Source organism: Emydura macquarii, unplaced genomic scaffold (genome assembly GCF_026122565.2).
Source record: "Emydura macquarii macquarii isolate MOO-44397 ecotype Brisbane River unplaced genomic scaffold, CSIRO-AGI_Emac_v2 contig_1110, whole genome shotgun sequence".
NCBI lineage: Eukaryota > Metazoa > Chordata > Testudines > Chelidae > Emydura > Emydura macquarii.
Window position 1 is genome coordinate 667,307 of NW_027131247.1, and position 18,281 is coordinate 685,587.

General features: G+C 43.1%; 1 protein-coding gene across 1 annotated transcript in view; it reads right to left on the reverse strand.

Annotated features, from left to right (window-relative positions):
- Nucleotides 1–18,281, reverse strand: part of ANTXR1 (ANTXR cell adhesion molecule 1) — a 134,465-nt gene that overhangs the window by 59,978 nt on the left and 56,206 nt on the right. Inside the window, exon 13 of the mRNA XM_067545854.1 lies at nt 3,011–3,106. Coding sequence (XP_067401955.1) covers nt 3,011–3,106 — 96 coding nt within the window. The remainder of the gene's footprint in view (nt 1–3,010; nt 3,107–18,281) is intronic.

An 18,281-nucleotide genomic window follows, 5' to 3' on the forward strand; every position in this document is an offset into this window, starting at 1 on the left:
TAAACTAAGTTACTTTAGGAAAATAGAAAAGACTTATCGAAGATTTCTAGCAGCCTATGAAGAACAGCTGGGAGCTCCGTCTTGGACTGCGGACAGTTGAGAAGGAACTGAGGGGTCTGCATCCCGCGCGCCGAAAAGGGCACCAACAGCGCCGCGAGACGGGGATTGTACATGCACAACCCGGACGGGCACTGCTGGCAAAATCTCCGATCCAAGACGCGAGGACACGCCAACACCTGGCGTGGAGCACCCACAGGAACACTGCTCGACAAAGAAATGTCGATTCAGCAGCGCCCTCCTGAGCTAGTTTCATTCATCTCTGAACCTGCTCTTGAATACATTGCTTGAAATCCTTTCCTTTATTACTCACCATGTAGCCTTCACACACCCATAACTCCCACTGATGCCGAGGGGAGTTGTGCCTATACTGTAAATCCATGACCTATTTACTGTCCTGATGCACTGAGTGACCTTTGCATCCACTGTAAATAGAGTGATGAATTGCAGACTTCTTCCCATAATACTTTGGAGACCAATAAACATGGATACATTTGGAAACAATGTTGCTTTTATATGGCTGGATGCCAAAGGAGAATCTGGGCCAGATGAATCCCTGGAATAAATCCCCTGATTTCAGTGGCTGTACTCCAGGGATGAATTTGGCTTGACATGTTGCCTGGGTCATTCCTATTTAATTTAAAAATATGCCAAAATGAACTTTAGTGTTTAGAAAGGAGCTTGTCACTTAGAAAAACATTTATTCCTGGTAATAAAAAGCCTCCCCTCTCTGCCTCAGATGCACTCTAAATTATCACTGGGCTGGAATCCAATGCAGCGCCTCTTGGTTTGCAGTTTGATTATCAGAAGCTACTGCTTGTCAGCCTTCTATGTCTGTTGTACATGCCAGCGCCTATGCCGTGATTTCACTCCAAGCCCCTGTCAGCCCTGGAATCCTCGATGCACCGTTACCAACGGAACAGGTAAATGTTGGCCCCTTCCCAAAAAAACCAGTAAAAAAAGATACTCTGCTACAACTTCAGCTTTACTTTGACTTTCATGATTCCTTTGGTAAGCAGTGAGCGATCAGTCATCTTTTCCTGGTTACTATTTACCTAAATATATTGCACTGGTGCCTGGAGAAGTGATTGAGAGAGGATAAGGTATTGTATAGACTCCAGTGGCAAAATATTTCAGGCAAATCAGGGGATGTGTTTTACATTGGAAATACCAATTTTTTAATCCACACTCTGGGGGAGGAGGTAGCTGAATAGTTTGATATTTAGGTAAGAGAGGGGGGCAGTGGATAATGGAGGGGTAGCTTTGATCCAAATTGAAAGCTTTACGTGCATAAAGTTATATCTGGAAAATGTCAAGCTTTAAGTGTAATGTGTGTACAATCCCTGTTTTCCCGTCTTTGTTACACCTCACTTGGTCAGCTGAACTGTATTTCCTTATCCTTAAAGAAGCACCATTACATCACCACTACACACACATTGTTCCACCTGATCTCTGTTCAGGGCCCAGTTCAAAACGACCCTCCTCATTTTTAAAACTCTGTGTATCACTTGCTCCAGACCCTGCCTCTCGTTACACACACCCCTACTCACTCTCACCTCATCTCTGTCCCGTTACAGAATCTCCCTACAGTTGGCACAAGGGACTTCTTCTATGCAGCACCTGCAATCAGGAAGAACCTTCTTGTGTCTCAGTTGAAAACATATTATTCTGAATTCCCTATAAATTTCAGTGGAGTTACGCCAACAAAGAAGGTTGCTTTCAATTCTTGTTTCAAGTCTCAGTTGAAAACATCTTCTCCAGGTGTATCTCCACTGATCCTGGTCATCTTCTCCAGTAGTGGGTCAATAGGAAAAAAATAACCTTCCATCTTGTTTCAAGTCTCCGTTGAAAACATATTATTCTGAATTCCCTATTGGTGTATCTCCACTGACTATGCATCTCTCAATGTCAGACCTTACATTTTGTAACAGTACATTTGCACTGAATAAGGGATTTAAATAATGGTTTTGACCCAAAAAATTCAGCCAGTTTAGACAAGCATCCAAAATATCCACACCAAACCCAGACTCCAAAGCTGCTGGTGTATGTGTATCACTAATTACTAGTGTATATTTATATTAGATTGGTGTGTACAGGCCCCAGACTGAGATCAGGGCTCCATAGCACTAGATACTACATAAACACATGACAGATAAGCTGTCATGTTCTCAACAGAAAATTTAGGGGAAGACCAGTGGCAGGATCATACAGCAAGTCAGTGGCACACCAGGAATACAACCCTCTGTCTCTTGTCATCTCCCTTTCTTGCCTTTTCCTGTTAATTTATGTCTGCCTCTATTATTTATTAACCCTGCAGCTGCATTATTGAACTCTGCAAAGCATTTTGTGAAACAGAGAGTATGAAAGCTGTCACTCAAGATGATAATAATTACATTTATATCGGAACTTTCATCGGAGTATCTCCAAGTGTTTTATAGAGCTGGCTAATTAGCATTATCTCAGTTTTACAGATGGAGAAACTGAGGCACAGGGCAGTAAAGTGACATGCTTGAATGAGTGGCAGAGTCACCAGGAAACTCCACATCTCTTGATGCCCAGTCCTGTGCTTTACCCACTAGACAACATTGCCTTCTATCATTAATTTCTTTGTGGATGAAATTGAATTGCAGCACTGGGATGATTATTTCTGTTCCACATTTACAGAAAACAAAACAGCTATGTTAAAACCAAACCAAACCTCTGTGCAAGGGAATGACTAGGACCAAAACACTAGACAATGTGCTGCAGGGAGCAATCCATAGCTAACTGCCAGGAGAGGGACTGCAGGAGTTAACAGGCCTTTTCCCATCTCCAGGGTCTATGACTCTCTGCAGCCCATCTGTCAGAATGGCATCGTGAGGGATTCTCTTTCAGCGCGCAGTATGGTCCTTTCCAAACCGAGGGGACTATGTTACAATGCAGACAGATTGGGGTGCAGACTGGCGGGACTTACCACTGTACAGCAGAGAGGCCAGAACCACCAGAGCAGAGCCAGCATCAGGAGAAGGAAGAGGATCAGCAAGGCAATGGCCAGGATGGTCCCATCAGACTGCAAGGGGAGGCAAAGAGAATATGAGCTGCAGCAAATTCCTCCCTCCCCAGCACCTACAACGCACCTGCATTCGTGTGTGAGCACATGGTCCTTTGCACCCAGTAATTACCCTGATAGGCACTTGCACATTCGGTTTATTTTTACTTACAAGGCATAAATTCCCAGGCACCCATTCACACCTCCCTCACATCATCACTTAATCACCTCAGTGCTAGTGACAGCTGTCACTCTGCAGCACATCATGGCCACTGGGACTTCATTGGCAGGACTGGGAATAGAACTCAGATCCTCCTGCTCCAAAAGGTGATGCTAAAGGTGAAACTCACTCTCTCTTCTTTTCTGTTCCATATAGGTCCTTAGACAGTGCCCATCCGCACAGTATCTCAGCACCCTCCACTGCTATTAGCAGTGTGGGGACAAGGACACAGAGTGGGGCAGTTCTGATACCAATCAGTAGACGGCAATGATGCCGTACAATGATGTCATAATAGCCCCACTGGGTTTCCCATCTTTTCCATATCCGAACCCTATCTCCCCCATAAGGATTCCCCTCCCCTCTAGCTGGGACCCCTCTCATATTTAGCAGTATGGCAAGAACAGGGTAATTGCAGCCCCCGGACACCTGTTTGCAAATCCCACATTGAAAACTTCTGCACTAGCCAACTCACTGCTGTGATCGAAACTGAACATGAAATGTGTCTCATTGCTTCCAGATTTAACCTGAGGTATATGCTCTTAGCTTCCTGAGACAAGCCAGGGTTTCTATGCCATTCCTCACTGGTATTAGCTGGCTTTGGGATCAGCAAGCAGGCAATTAGCGTTGGCTGGGGTCCAGTTGAGATGTTTTTGGTCTAAGAGTCGGACAGTTTTTTAAAGAAGACCAAGATTACAAATTCTCCGCCTCTTGTGACATCAGATTGAACTGGAAGGTTCAGGAGGCTCTGTTATCCAGGTGTTTATTTAAGTAGCTGTCATTCACTGACTGGCTGATCTCTATGTTATTGGCAGCAATGTGAGCTCAACTAATGAAAAATCAGGTCAGGAAGGCTTCTCAAACCCATCTGGACTTCAGAAATAATTGTTAGAAAACGAGAATTGAGCCAACCCAATCCCTCAAACACAGAGAGATGGAGAGAGACAGCTCAGGCATAAAAATATTAATATAAGAACATAAGAATGGCCCTTCTGGGTCAGACCAATGGTCCATCTAGCCCAGTGTCCTATCTTCTGACAGTGGCCAATGCCAGGTGCTTCAGAGGGAATGAATAGAAAAGGTCATCATCAAATGATCCATCCCATCGGCCATTCCCAGCCCCCGGCAAACAGCAATCCCTGCCTGTCCTGGTTAATAGCCATTGACAGCCCTCTCCTCTATGAACTTATCTAGTTCTTTTTGAAATCTCGTTATAATTTTGGCCTTCACAACATCCTCTGGCAGGGAGTTCCACAGGTTGAGTGTGCGTTGCGTGAAGAAATACTTCCTTTTGTTCGTTTTAAATCTGCTGCCTTTTGATTTCATTGGCTGACCCTTAGTTTTTGTGTTATGAGAAGGAGTAAACAACACTTCCTTATTTACTTTCTCCACACCAGTCATCATTTTATACACCTCTATCATATCCCCCCTTAGTTGTCTCTTTTCCAAGCTGAAAAGTCCCAGTCTTATTAATGTCTCATATGGAAGCTTTTCCATATCCCTAATCATTTTAGTAGTCCTTTTCTGTAACTTTTCCAATTCTGGTACATCTTTTTTGAGATGAGGTGACCAGATCTGCATGCAAAAGATGAATCCTTCCAAAGCTTTCACTGAAACATAAACTGGACCCAAACCAAACTATCTAAGACAGGCTGGGGTTCTCCAGCCCCTGCAGGAGCCCAGGATCATAAGGGCACAAAGTTGGTTTAAAGCCACCATGTCGCCCCCCCTCCCCTCCACTTCCTAGCCTTCTCGTGTTCATCTCTAGAAGCATAGCATAGAATGTCACCCACTGTGCTCTTACTGGGAGCTGCTGGGTGATGAGCACCCCAGAAAATGTCACGCACCCCTCTCCCTATTGTATTTGTTATCACAGAAGCACGGAAAAACAGACTCAGGAAATCTTTAGGCTCTCTCTGCTCCATCTTTGCTGCCTGTAGCTCACAAAAAACATCTTTTCATTAACAATAGTCTAAAATCTGGTTGTTACAAAACAAAGAAAGATCAAAGAGCTTTTTATAATTGCCTGTTAACCACAAATTATTTTTAGATTTTTCTCTTGCAGTTGCCTGCAAATATCCTTCTACATGACTTGAACGCATCTGGTTTTGTGCTAGGCATCTTATATTGCCAGATGTTATACTGTATCTCAAAGCAATGAATCAGCCTGGCAGATTTGGAAGGATTCTGTATGCCAGATCCTTACTCAGGCAATTACTCTTACTGAAGTTCAGTTTTGTTTCAGGAAGGATTGCAGGATTTGACCGGATATATCCACCAAAAATGCTACCTTGAAAAATGTTTGTTTTAATTTTTACAGACGTCAAAAGATTTAATCTATACTTTGTGACTACAACTTTTAAAATATATAACGTTTTATTTTACCAATTTACTGATATTCTCAGCCTACATATACCATAGACGGTGTACTCCAACACAAAACGTATTAAAAATAAGAGTGATCCAGCTTGTGTCTCACACTGCATCAGACCTGAGTGATTGAACGAATCCAGACTGCTGAAACAGTGGTAAAAAACCTCTGCCAAACACTAGCCTAGGTGTAAAACTTGGATAATTTACTCCTTGACAACTGTTTAGATGCACAACTATGCCTTGAGTGGTCTTTTATTTTTAAATGGCTTGCTACGATACCAAATAATGTTAAAAAAAAAAATTAGCCTCTAATGTGCTGCAGATTTTTCATGGTAGGACTCTGACGTCCAGACTTTGAAACAAATATGTTGGTAGAGAGAGCAAGGCAGCTGTGGGATGAAACCTTATTTTCACTGCCAAAAAGTCCAGCAAAGCCAGAAAGCGCTGCAGTGTTGTTGGCAGTTGAAGGATAATGAAAACAAACACTGGAATATACTGTAAAACATAAATTTGCTCTCTTAATAGGAAATCTTATAGAAAACACATTGGAGGCATTTCCTAGTAGATTCCTTCCTTCCCCCCGCCCCTGAAAAGAAATCATAATAAAATCCAAGAATTCTTGGCTTAGCAACATCAGTACTTGAAAGAATGCACTTTACAGTAAAGCGCACACATGTTAAAAACATATGGCAGGATCCATAGATGCAGGGGAGCTGGGGGAACTTTTTCCATACGGGAAATTTTTCACTCAAGTTTCATTTTGGAATTCTATTCTGCACCAGCACGCCCATCTGGTGTTACTGGGAGCTGTGCCACTGGAGGTGTCCATCTGTCAGATGAGAAGTAAAACTGAGATCCCAACCACTTCTTAATATTTGTATTATCGTCATGCCTACCAGCCCCAGTCAGGGACCTGGACTCTATTGTGCTAGGTGCAGTACAAACAAAAAACAAAAAGATTGTCCCTGCACCAAAGAGCTTACAATCTAAGTACTTGTCCCGGGGCACTTAGGTGCGTTCTCAAGAGAGGAACCTTGGATCGCTTCACACTCAAATTTGGGTCTAAGAGTGGATTGAAAAATTCAGTTCCATATTCAGCTGTTGTGTCTCACCTCAAACTCTTCACAATACCTTAGAGAGATGAGCCTTAGCAGTGTTTTGGAGAGAGAGAGAAAACTGAGGTTACAGGAACAATAGCTGTGAAGCTGCAATAGCCTGGGGACGGCCACTCAAGGCCATACCTAAGTTCCCAAGTGGGGTTTGTACTGCCCATGCTTCTCTGATCCTGTTATTTAAGCTAGCTAGATCAAAGCTAGCACAGGTAAGTCCACATGTGCTTCAGTCACGCCTCTGACTGCAGCCCAGACATGCCCGTAGCCACCAAGGGGGATTTCCTCAAGCACTTGGCGTTGGTCTAACCCCTACACTCATCAAAGTCCATGGGAGTTTAACCCTCTGAGCAGAGTTAGGACAGTGTTTCTGAAAATCCCACTCACAGCTTTGAATGAGCATCCATAGTTTTCCTCTGGAGAAAAGGGAGAAACTTCTCTTGTTTAAATTTCCTTTTCTGATCTATAGGGGAAGGGGAAATAATGGGTGATCCTTCTTCTCACCACAGATTTGGACAGCTCTTAATGTGAAGCTCTATCTCTGTCTGATTCCACTGGGGACAGCTTTCATTATGGCAGTGAAAACTGATGTCCATCGTTCATCTTCTCACATATGTATTAACTTTTGTTTTTAATATAACTGAAACAATCTGGTCCAATAAAAAGGAAATGAAAACTCACTGAATGTGCTCTTTTTAGATTCCAGTTTGCTTTGATCACATGCTATGTGCATTTTCTTGAGTGGCAGCCAACTCCGGGGGTACATGACCATAAAATACCTGCTCTAGGCTCACCCAGTGTATGTAATCTAAAGGCCTTTTCTATCAAATTTACCTTGTTATGAAGTGATAAGCCCTATGGGGAAAAAAAAACCCAATTGAATTTCAAAGATGAGAACCTTTGTATGGGGCTTTTGGAGCAGCCTATGTTATTGGTATTATGGGAGTGATACAGGAACAGCTGAAATCAAGACCATGTTGTGCTAGGTGCTGTACAAAAATATAGTACGAGACAAATGGGGAACTGAGGTCAAAGAGGAGGATGCTCTAATCCTGCAAATACTTACACATGCTTAATTTTTACTTCAATGAGACTGCCCACAAGCTTCAAATTAATTGTGTGCTTAACCTTTTGCAAGATTGGGGCTTAAGTGATTTCCCAAGGGCATACAGGGAGTCTGTGGAAGAGTCAGGAGGTGCACCGGGGGGGGGGGGGGGGGGGGGACGACAAACAGGGACATGCCCCCCCCCCCCCAATGGTCGTTGTGGACACAGAACTCCTCCAGCCCCAGTGGCAGGGAGGAAGCTCCTGCTGGGGTGGTGGTGAGGAGTGAAGAGCAAGCGCCTTTGGGGCCATGGCCCTGGGGAGGAGGACAGCAAGCTCCTCCTGGAGCCAGGGGAGGCGAGGGGAGAAGAGTGAGTTCTTCCCGGGGCAAAGGAGGGGGGCACAGAAATGCCCCTCCAAAAGGGGTGAAAGTTAAATTTTTGGGCACACCGGTGGGAAGAGCTAAGGGTGGAATCCAGATCTACTGAGCCATGCGGAATCAGGACCAGAGCTGGTCAAAATACTTGTGACAGAAAATGCAGTTTTCTCAAAATTAAAACATTTTCTGGGACTGTGTCGATTGCAAGAAAAATGTAGATGGGGCGAAATTTCAAAACGAATCATTTCGACTTTCTTGTTTTGTTTTGATCATGTTGAAACATTTTATTTCCATCCGGTAACAAGGTTTTGTTTTGATTTGATCGTGTCCATTAATTTTGTTTTAACTTTTAAAAGTAATATTTTAATACCATGTAATAATAATACATTTAATATTATATGTATGTATTACATTTCATATTTTATGTTTCAACATTGTTGAAATGAAATTATTCAGCATCATGGAGACAAGATGTTTCAGTGTTTCTGGACCAATTTGGGAGAGGGGGGGAGGATATCTGTTCCAGGAAAAATCTGAACTTTTTATTCTGATTCAGACCAGCTCTAATCAGGACGTTCGCTTGTAAGTGCCTCAGGGCGTGAGCCTGCTATCTGTGGAGTACCTAGCACACTTAGAGGTGCTAATAAAATAATCCATCTAGCAATGTTAGTGTGCAGAACTATTTCTGCAATAGAACTGTATTAGTAGAGAAGTTCAATGTAAATTATATTTGCAGCATAAAGTCATCAAGAGCAATTTATTTTAAAAACAAATCTGAGAGCATATGCCCTGCACTTCCAACAAAGCACTCCTTCAACTAGTAATGTACAGGACAAAGGCCTAGGAAAATGCTCACTAACTGTAGCTTGCATTTCACAAGGCTTCTATTGATACAATAGTGCAGTGCATCTTGATAGCCTGTAAACCCAGGAACACCGATAATTGGCAAAGCCTTTGTTCTACACAACGGAACAGAGTCAGAATTGAAAAACTCATTTAGAAATGAACTGTCTTGAAGAAAATAATCCTGGAGTGAAAGGGGCCCATTGTTTTTATAACAGTCTGCAGTGCCTTTTAGATTCACATGGGGTTTTTTGTTTTGTTTTGTTTAAAGATCAAATCCACCCACTGTTGCTTAACATTTGAAAATGGTTTAAGTTTCTTCTGTCTACCAAATGACCACAAAACCTATTTGAATGATGAGGTGCATCAAAGAGTCCTTTTTCCTCCCAGTCTTACTTCTAAAATTGAGAGGAGATTAACAGGCCCATTCTCCCTTCCTGCAGATTTCAGTGGGAGGGGAGAACTGGAACTTAAGTGTGCTTCTCATGTTTTCTGAAGTGGTTGGCCCATCCCACATCTTAAATTGCCTGGGATGTTTGGTGAGATGTATTACGAGTCACCCGTCACCTCCAGTGCAGTGCGACGAATGCCTCATTCAAGGCAAGTGTCTAATCTAGAAGGTCTTCCATCTTCCCCAAGTTGGCATCAGCTGCAGTGACTCCCAGGCACCCATGTAAACCAAGACAGAGTTCCAAGGAGTCCTGAATTCCACAGCAAGGATTGACTTGGCTCAGCTGCTCCAACAATTCCTGTACTGCACAGTTTTCTGAATCTGAAACGCTGCCCAGGACTGTCAGCTGCTATGAAGGTGTTCGCTTGCTGGCTGCGCATTAGATTACTCCATGATTTTCCTCTCAAAGAGCCATTCGCACCTCCGGAGTCTCAAGCAGCGTAATGAGGAGGGGGTTGTTTTAGCTGTCTTAGAGTCTGCTGCTGGCATTCTCTCACATAATGCATACAGAGCTGCCTGCTGATATGCCATCTACAAAGCAGATCTTTCAAAACCTTTTCCATTTGGGAATGAGATATTTAACTATCAGCAACTGTTAAATATACGGTTGCAAAAGACCTCAATGCAAACAGCTGCAGTGCATGTTCTGCATTTATTCATGTTTTTCTGGGCATCTTGAACTTAAAGCAGCACTAAACCATATTCGTACCATTGACACTGTCACGTTGCATGCAATTGGCAAAGAGCTTCGATCCATATCAAAGGAGGGTAAAATGATCCCGTAAGGCCTGATCCTGAAATTTGGTGAGGTGCTCACTTTACATTATCTGGGCCACAAAGAAGGATTATTAAAGTGCTCCACAATGCCTAACTCTGCTCCCATTAAAGTCAATGATTAAACTCCCATTGGCTTCAACAGGAGCAGAATTAGGCCACTTTTGAAAACCACACTGTTAATTACTATCTGTCACAAGATGTAGCCTCTGGGCTGCCTGACTAAAGGTGGAGAATGTGGAGCAGTATGAGGATATTTGTAGCATAAATATCAGCTGTCAAGTTCCAGACTTCTGGGCCTGGAGGCTACATGGACACTTATTTTCCATCTCAAATAAAAGAATATACTTCTTATGCAGTCATGTTAAAATGCCCTGGGTAAGCTCAGTGTTAAATGCAGGAGGGAGGGAGTTGGTAATAGTCACAGGAATGGGAAATCACAGTTTTTCTTGGTCTATGAAAATACTCTAAGCCATTTGTATATTTAAAAGTTATCCCTAAGTATGTCCTGCTATCTCTTCAATCCAAATTGTAAATCCTTAGGGTTTGACTGAGCCAGAGGATACTTCGGTTTCTCTCAGCACAAAGACCTTGGTAGCAGAGAACAAAGGAATCTCCTAAAAGCAAAAAGACCCACCCTGGAAGACATGTGCCTTTCTAGGACACTGGAAAACAGACAGGCTGACAGCAGCTGACTGAGACTAGGAACAATTTTAATATGTCAGAATACTATTCATCGTCCAAATTATTAGACAGTCAGTTCTTTGGGGCAAAGACTGTCTTTTTGTTCTGTGTTAGTACAGTGCCTAGCACCAAGGGACATGGTCCATGCTTGGAGCTTCTAGGTGCTACTGCAATACAAAGAAATAATAATACATTCATAATAAATGCTGAAGAAAGCTGGAGGTTCCTTCCTACTCCCCTGGTCCCCCTGGGTCTGGGTTGAGACACATTCCAGGAGCAGTGTAGAAGACATTGGTTATTAAATAGTATTTATACGACAGAAGCGCCTACTGATCTATCAGAGATGAAGGCCCCAATGGGCTGTGCAGACATACGGCGAGAAGCAGTCCTTGCCCTAACAACTTATAGCGTAAATAGACAAGACGGACAAAAGGAAGGAGAAAGGAAGCTCTTTAGAGCAGGAATCATCCTTTTGCTCTTTGTTTGTTCAGTGCCTAGCGAAATGGGGCACTGGTCCATGACTAGAACTTCAAGGTGCTATGGTGGTAAAAATAATAATTATCCCCATTTTCCAGATAGAGAACTGAAGCAGAAAGAGATAAAGTGACTTGTCCACGGTCACACAGGGACCTGTGTAAGAGCTGGGATCGAGCCCAGATCTCCTGAGTCCAAGTTTAGTGCCCTAACCACAAGGATCTCCCTTCTTTTTACCCTGGCTCATGCTATTCCTGTTTTTTGTCTAAGCAGAGGATTTAATTCTCAGGGCTGTATGTTTGGCACCTTTCACCAGCACTAAATTCGCCCCATATTGGCTGTCTTTGTCCCTGTGTTATTGTGTTTCCTTTTCCTTCAGGTAATGCACTAAAAACACAGGTTCAGAATCAACCATAGAGATGGGGAAGATTCTTTCTCCTGCTCTCTATGTGGGGACAGGAAATTTTCAAATGAAAGAAAAACAGAGCTTTCTTTTTTAAAAGGTAAAAGTACAGAAAAGGCAACTTTAAAAAACTTCCAAGACAAACAAATTCATCAGATATTTCCAACCAGCTGAGCCTTGTCATACTTGAGATCCTGGCATCTTATCCCACAACTAAGTGTATAAACAGCACTCTGCCTCTGGGACCAGTGCTCTCACGCCAACCGTTCCCTTTTCTGATGGGGTAGCTGCCAATGATCATGCGGTCTGAGCCAAATGACACCCTCATCACTTAAACCCATACCCCACCCTACTCAACTTGAATGGGGTTGCATGACAGTAAGTGGGGGCAGAACTTGGCTCTTTGTCCATAACCCCCTGCTTTACGCAGTAACTTCTCTGTGCTACTGAAATAAAGCCAACTTTCTAATGCTTGTCATCACAAGCCAAAATGCAGCCAACCACAGCTTTGGCTTGAGGCTAGCAGAGCCTTGAAGGGAAAAAGAAATATGGGTTTGACCTGCGAAAATTGAGTAGAAACTTAATTATTTAAAAAGACAGAATCTTCCCCCAGCAGTCCCAGTGCCCTCTCACAACGGTGCCAGATTACTGCAAGACTGGGTACTGCAGTAACAGCGTATTGGAAACTGAAGGTTTTCATCTGCTTTCCTTAACTGGACTGGAAATCAGGAGTACATTTTTAACAGGGAGGGTAATTAACCATTGGAACATTTTACCAAGGGTGGGGGTGGATTCTCCATCACTGGCAATTTTTGAATCAAGACTGGACGTTTTTCTGAAAGCCTGCTCTAGTTCAAACAGGGATTAATCCAGGGAAGTCCTGTGGCCTGCATTATGCAAGAGGTCAGACTAGAGGATTGCAGCGGACCCTTCCGGTTTCATGGTCTATGAAAATGCCCGACTGCAATGTTTATGTTTGTATTGTATTTGATAGAGGAGCTGAGATGGAGATGTGGGCTGACCTCACAGCAGTAAAAACCTCTCTACACCCTGAAGTTACAGGGAGAAGTTGGTTGCTGGTCATGCTTTATAAAATCATGGAAATGTAGGCCTGGAAGGGACCTTGAGACATCATCTAGTCCATCCCCATACACTAAGGCAGGACCAAGCAGACCTAGACTATCCCTGACTCTGGACTTTGCCAGCTGCATTTGGCTCTTTGGTCCTGCGATGAGCACACCTGGAAGATGAGGAGATAGGAACAGAATACAGGCATTCCTGGAAAGTCTCATTTTCCCCAGCCAAATTCTGCCATCACTTCCCTCTGCTCTGCCCACCCGTGGGATCTGCCAGAATGTGCTCTCTCTCTAACCAGTTTAGGGTAGGTGTTGACTAGTTAATTAGGTCAGGCTCACTTTATAACCCGGCAAGCATTGGATACGATATTCCTGGCCCCTCTGCAGGACACGCTGATTTTCCGTTGCTGGCAGATGGAATTTTGTTCTTAGGTTTAATGATCTTGCAGGTGTGTGGCATGGCCCAGCCAGGTTTTCTCTTATAGACTTCAGCTTTCAAGTATTGGAATAGCAAGAAGATATTAAGACACAACACAAACCTAATCTGTGAAAGAGTAATATTGAGGATATAGGGTATTTAATTTAAAATCACTACAATAATGAGGTTCAGAGGGAAATCTCTCCTTAAATATCTCCAGTTCTAACTTGTTATTGCAAATTATGATCCTGAATTAGAGCTAGAGAGAGTTCAAGAGCTCTGAACCTTGGGAAAGTTTGGATCCAGATTTCACAGCTTGCCCTTAACTCTATTAAGGACCAAACTGAAATACTGTATCAGCTCTCTCTCTCACTCTAACTTTGTGGAAGTTCAGATCTCAACTTTGTAGGTTGGGCCCGTGTATCACTGGGACACATGCTGATCTGACACAGAGTATGTCAAAGATCGAGTTCTGCTCAGAGTGAGAGCAATGGTTCAGATAAAATACAGACAGACCCAAATCAATCTTCACTCAAAACTTGAACCTAAACATTTACTGGGGCTAAAACCTTCCCTTTGCACTGCTGCATTTCCTGCATCAGTCCAGAAATGAAAGTACTGAAATTCCACATGAAACACAACTCCTGCTTTACACCAGTATAAAATTTGGCCTACAACTTTTCCTTATATCTGATTTCTCTCTGTGCTAAAGTGAGACTTGATTCTGTAAAAGCGACCCATGGAATTCCATATAAATCTCCCATTGACTCCAGAAGGATATGCTCAAATGACAAATGAACTTCCCTGCTCAGGAGATCTGAAAGTCAAGCTGGGTTCTTCCTCACTCCTACATCCTCACCAGTCCTGCATTTGGAACTTGGTTTATTTTGCTAATGGATGTGCACATCTCTACTTAGCATGAGGCATTTAAAAGGGCTTCATGTATATAACTAACTTCTGTGTCTGTAAGAATTCCTTCAGAAAATCAATTCTGTGATTTAAGATGTAAGAAGGAAAAATAAAATCTTAAACCACAGATTCCTACAAATTTTTTCACATCTCAAGCTTGGAAATAGCCAATTGAAACCAATTTTATTTTTTTAATGTAGACTTCGTATGCCAAGACGCAGTCCAGATCACGTTTTTTTGTTTTGTTTCTAGGTTATTACGTTTTTTCCAAAAACATACTTTATTATGGAAACACTGACAGACCCTCAACTGCAAATGATTCTCTTTGGAAAAAAATACATTTTATTCATTTTTTAAATGTTTTACTAAGTAAGCCATGCTTATCCACTGATAGAAAATGCTATGTTAAGAACTGGGTATATTATTATCATCATTTCTTCTGAGAGACAGAGAGCATTCTTGTGGACTGTAAGCAAAGCATGGAAGTAAAATTTCCTAAGTGACTTAGGAGCCTTTGTTCCATTTTTTGTTGCTTTTGAAAATGGGATTTAGGCACTTTTTAAAATTTTGCCCTCAGTTTTGGTTTTGTTACTGACTTAGGTCCTCGTTCAGGAAAGCACTTCCATTCAGGAAGAGAGCTGAACTTCAAGCATATTTTAAGTCCCATTAAGTGCAGTCCTGAACTGAGGCCTAACTGTCTGACTGTGAGCAAGCCACTAAGGGCTTGTCTACATGGAGACATAGTGAATGGCAAACTGGGATGTGAATCTACAGCACTCAGGCCTGCCATACGCTCCGCGGCCACGTGGATCCTGCTAGCGTGCAGTAAATGTTCTGCAGGGTACGGAATGTTTAGTGCATAGGGTTCAGGAGGTCCATAGGTTTAGGTTTAGTGCATAGTCCATAGGTTCAGGAGGTCTGCACTACAATAGCTACAGTGGCACGGCTGGGGCACTGCAGTTATGTCGCCGTAGCCAAGCCCCTTACTCCATCTACGGAAGGGTTTTTTCCATTGCTGTAGTAAATCCACCCACAGTGTCTACGCTGGAGCTTAGGTAAGTATTGATTATCACTGTGGACAGGCCTCGACCTAAATCCCAGATTTGAGCATCCCTCCAGTTTTGCAACATTATCCCATCTCCGACACATAAGTGAGTAAGTTTGTACAATTTCTTGAGTGCTTTTGGAAAGCAGAATCAACAGAGTCAGTCCTGGTGACAAGATTCCACTGTATATGTTTGCACATGCATGTGCAGAGATCTTTTCCCCCCAGGTGCCTAGTTTTGAACACACAGCCTGCAGCTTTGGAGGTTGTTTCAGCTCTGTAATATAATGGCTCTCTGTTGTCATGATTTAAAAACAACCTGGTTATAACTGATCTGGGACTGACAGGTATTTGACAAGCACTGTTCCTCAATCCTGGAAATGAGATCTATTTTGGGCCTTCCTAAGGGGCTGGGAATTGGAAACAAGTTAGCCATCACATATGCTTCTTACTCCTCATCTTCAGAACATTTTCCTCATTTTCTACTCCCTGAAACGTTGCAGCAGATTTCACATTTCCAGTGGAAAAATGCAAGGGTGGCTGATGTTAGACTCTGTGCGCTCATATAAAATTCTGCCTATGCTCAGAGGTAGTCTGTGGAGCTGCAGCAGTTTACGCTAGCTGAGGATCTGGCCCTTTATTTCAATGATCACTGCACACCGAGCCTCAAAACCGCACGTACGCTGCTAGCCTGTCTCCCAAGGCCAAGAGAGAGTCGCACCATGCCAGAAGTCTGGTTCAAGTCCCTTTTACTGAGGACTTCAGCTTTGTATCTTCCACATCAAATTCATACAGCACATCCATCATCCTCTCCTCGCTAACCTGGGGATTTTGCAAGGGCTTGTCTGTTCCCGACGGGTTTCTACTCTACACAAAACACTTGCCTGAAAATCATGCTGTGTTCCTGAGCCTCCCACAGGAGCTGTTCTGCTTCCTGAAGCTCTCCCTCCTTGACCCACAGGCTTCTGGCTGCAGCCTCCCTGCTCCTACCAGCTCTTGCACTGTTCCTCCTACAGACCATCTGCTTGGGAGCCATCCAACCGAGCTACTGGGTGGCTTTTACAATCACCTGATCCCTAGCGGATCAGTCTCAGCTGGGAGGTAAAGGGTCAGCACCTCCCCCTACCCCCCCGGCCTTCCATGACACAGAGAAATTCCCAAATAAAAGACATACACAGAAGTAAAATCTCCACCTTGCAAGGACCCAGTGCATTCAACATTTCAATACCAAGGCAGGTCAGAACTGCCTCTAATTGGCATTCTCACGATGTTCTTTGCTTACCGAAGAGTCTTTCCTACCTTTGGAAGCACCAGGTGAGTCCTTGGTAAGGAGCAGGCTTTCCCCCTAGGCTACTTCAAACATTCCAGAAAGCACAGAAAAAAACCCAGATTATGAGCATTATTGCTACGCGAGTTCTTGCGATGCCGCCTTTGGTTCCAGCTGCCTATTTTGAATCCAAAAAGGATGTCTTTCATTTGTCATGCAGGGTTGTTACCACCTACTGCTAGAAACAGTGAGGGTGGGAAGGTCCCAGGCAATGGATGCCCATCCCTCCCCTGGAATTGCAGATAACGGATCAATCCTCACTATTGGACCTAATTCACCATTGCCCGGCATGAGTGAAAAGCACTATCAGATCCAAATGGTGGTGTTTTACACCCCTTTTGCTCTAGTATAAATAAACATTGGTTATGGTAAAGCCAGCTGTGAGTGCCTGCTCCTAAAGAACACAATGGGAGTTCTACCACGGACTTCAACCGGCGCCAGATCAGACGCTAACAACATGTCCTGGGTAGTAAACACGTTGGTGAGCAAAGGTAACATGAGAAAGGTATAACAAGAACCCATAGCAGGAAGTTGAAGCCAGACAAATTCAAAATAAGATTCAAATTTTTTAACAGTGCCAATGATTATCCATTGGAACAACCAACCAAGGGCAGTGGTGGATTCTCCATCTTTTGGAGTCTTTGGATGAGGACTCTGATACCTTTTTGGAAGATATGCTTTAGTCAAACACAGGTTGCTGGTAACCAGGTGAAAGGCTATATTCTGTGTTATACAGGAGGTTGGACTAGATGATTTAATGACCCCTTCTGGCCTTAAACATCAATTTTTTAACGTGATGTAACAAAGCAAATAAACAGAACTCCCTGCACCTCTGTGAGCTCCTGTGCAGTCATGCTGAATATGTTGCCTCAAGGGCTGCTGAGGTTTGGTTGTGCTGCCAACACTTCACTGGAAATTGGTTTGGCTTGGATTTTTCAACATCACTTACGACTCCTTACTAGGAATGTCAAAATTTTCCACTCTTGCAAAAACTGAGTCTGAGTCTATTACAAAAAGAGGGTTTTTTTCCTTTTGAACTAAGTATTTTAAGGATAAGTTTATTAGGGTTTCTGTTTTCTTTGTAGGATCAGATAAAATCAGAAAGGAAGCATTGGTTACATTTTTCTTTCCTTGAAGAGTGAAAGAATAGAACCAACTCAAACAAAAACGAGGCAAATTAATCTAAACCTATGCCATTATACTAGCTAGGCAAGGAGCTGGCAGGCTTTACGGATATAGTTGCTATCTTTTTATTGTTTATTTACATTTAAAGACACAATTCACACACACACACACACACACACACACACACACACACACTGTCACCATGGCAGCAAAGAGAATTTGAACTGAAATATCAAATCCAGCTGAAATAAAAGCCCCTCTCTCAAGGCATAAAGATGCCTTTGTCAGCTCCAGAGAAATAAGGCTTCATCTAAGCTCTGAAAGCTGATGTGTTAATGGTGTCAACAATGCTGGTATCTCCAGACAATCTTGTCACTGTTGAGAAAGATTAAATGAGATAGGAAATATTTTTCCCCGGAGCCTGTGCACCAACGGTCATGGACCACAACTAAATTGTCTTGGTATGTGGACATTACATAGCGTGGCCTTTCATTAGCTCCACATAGAAACATGATGCAATTTTGTTTGTGGATTTGAAGGAGGCA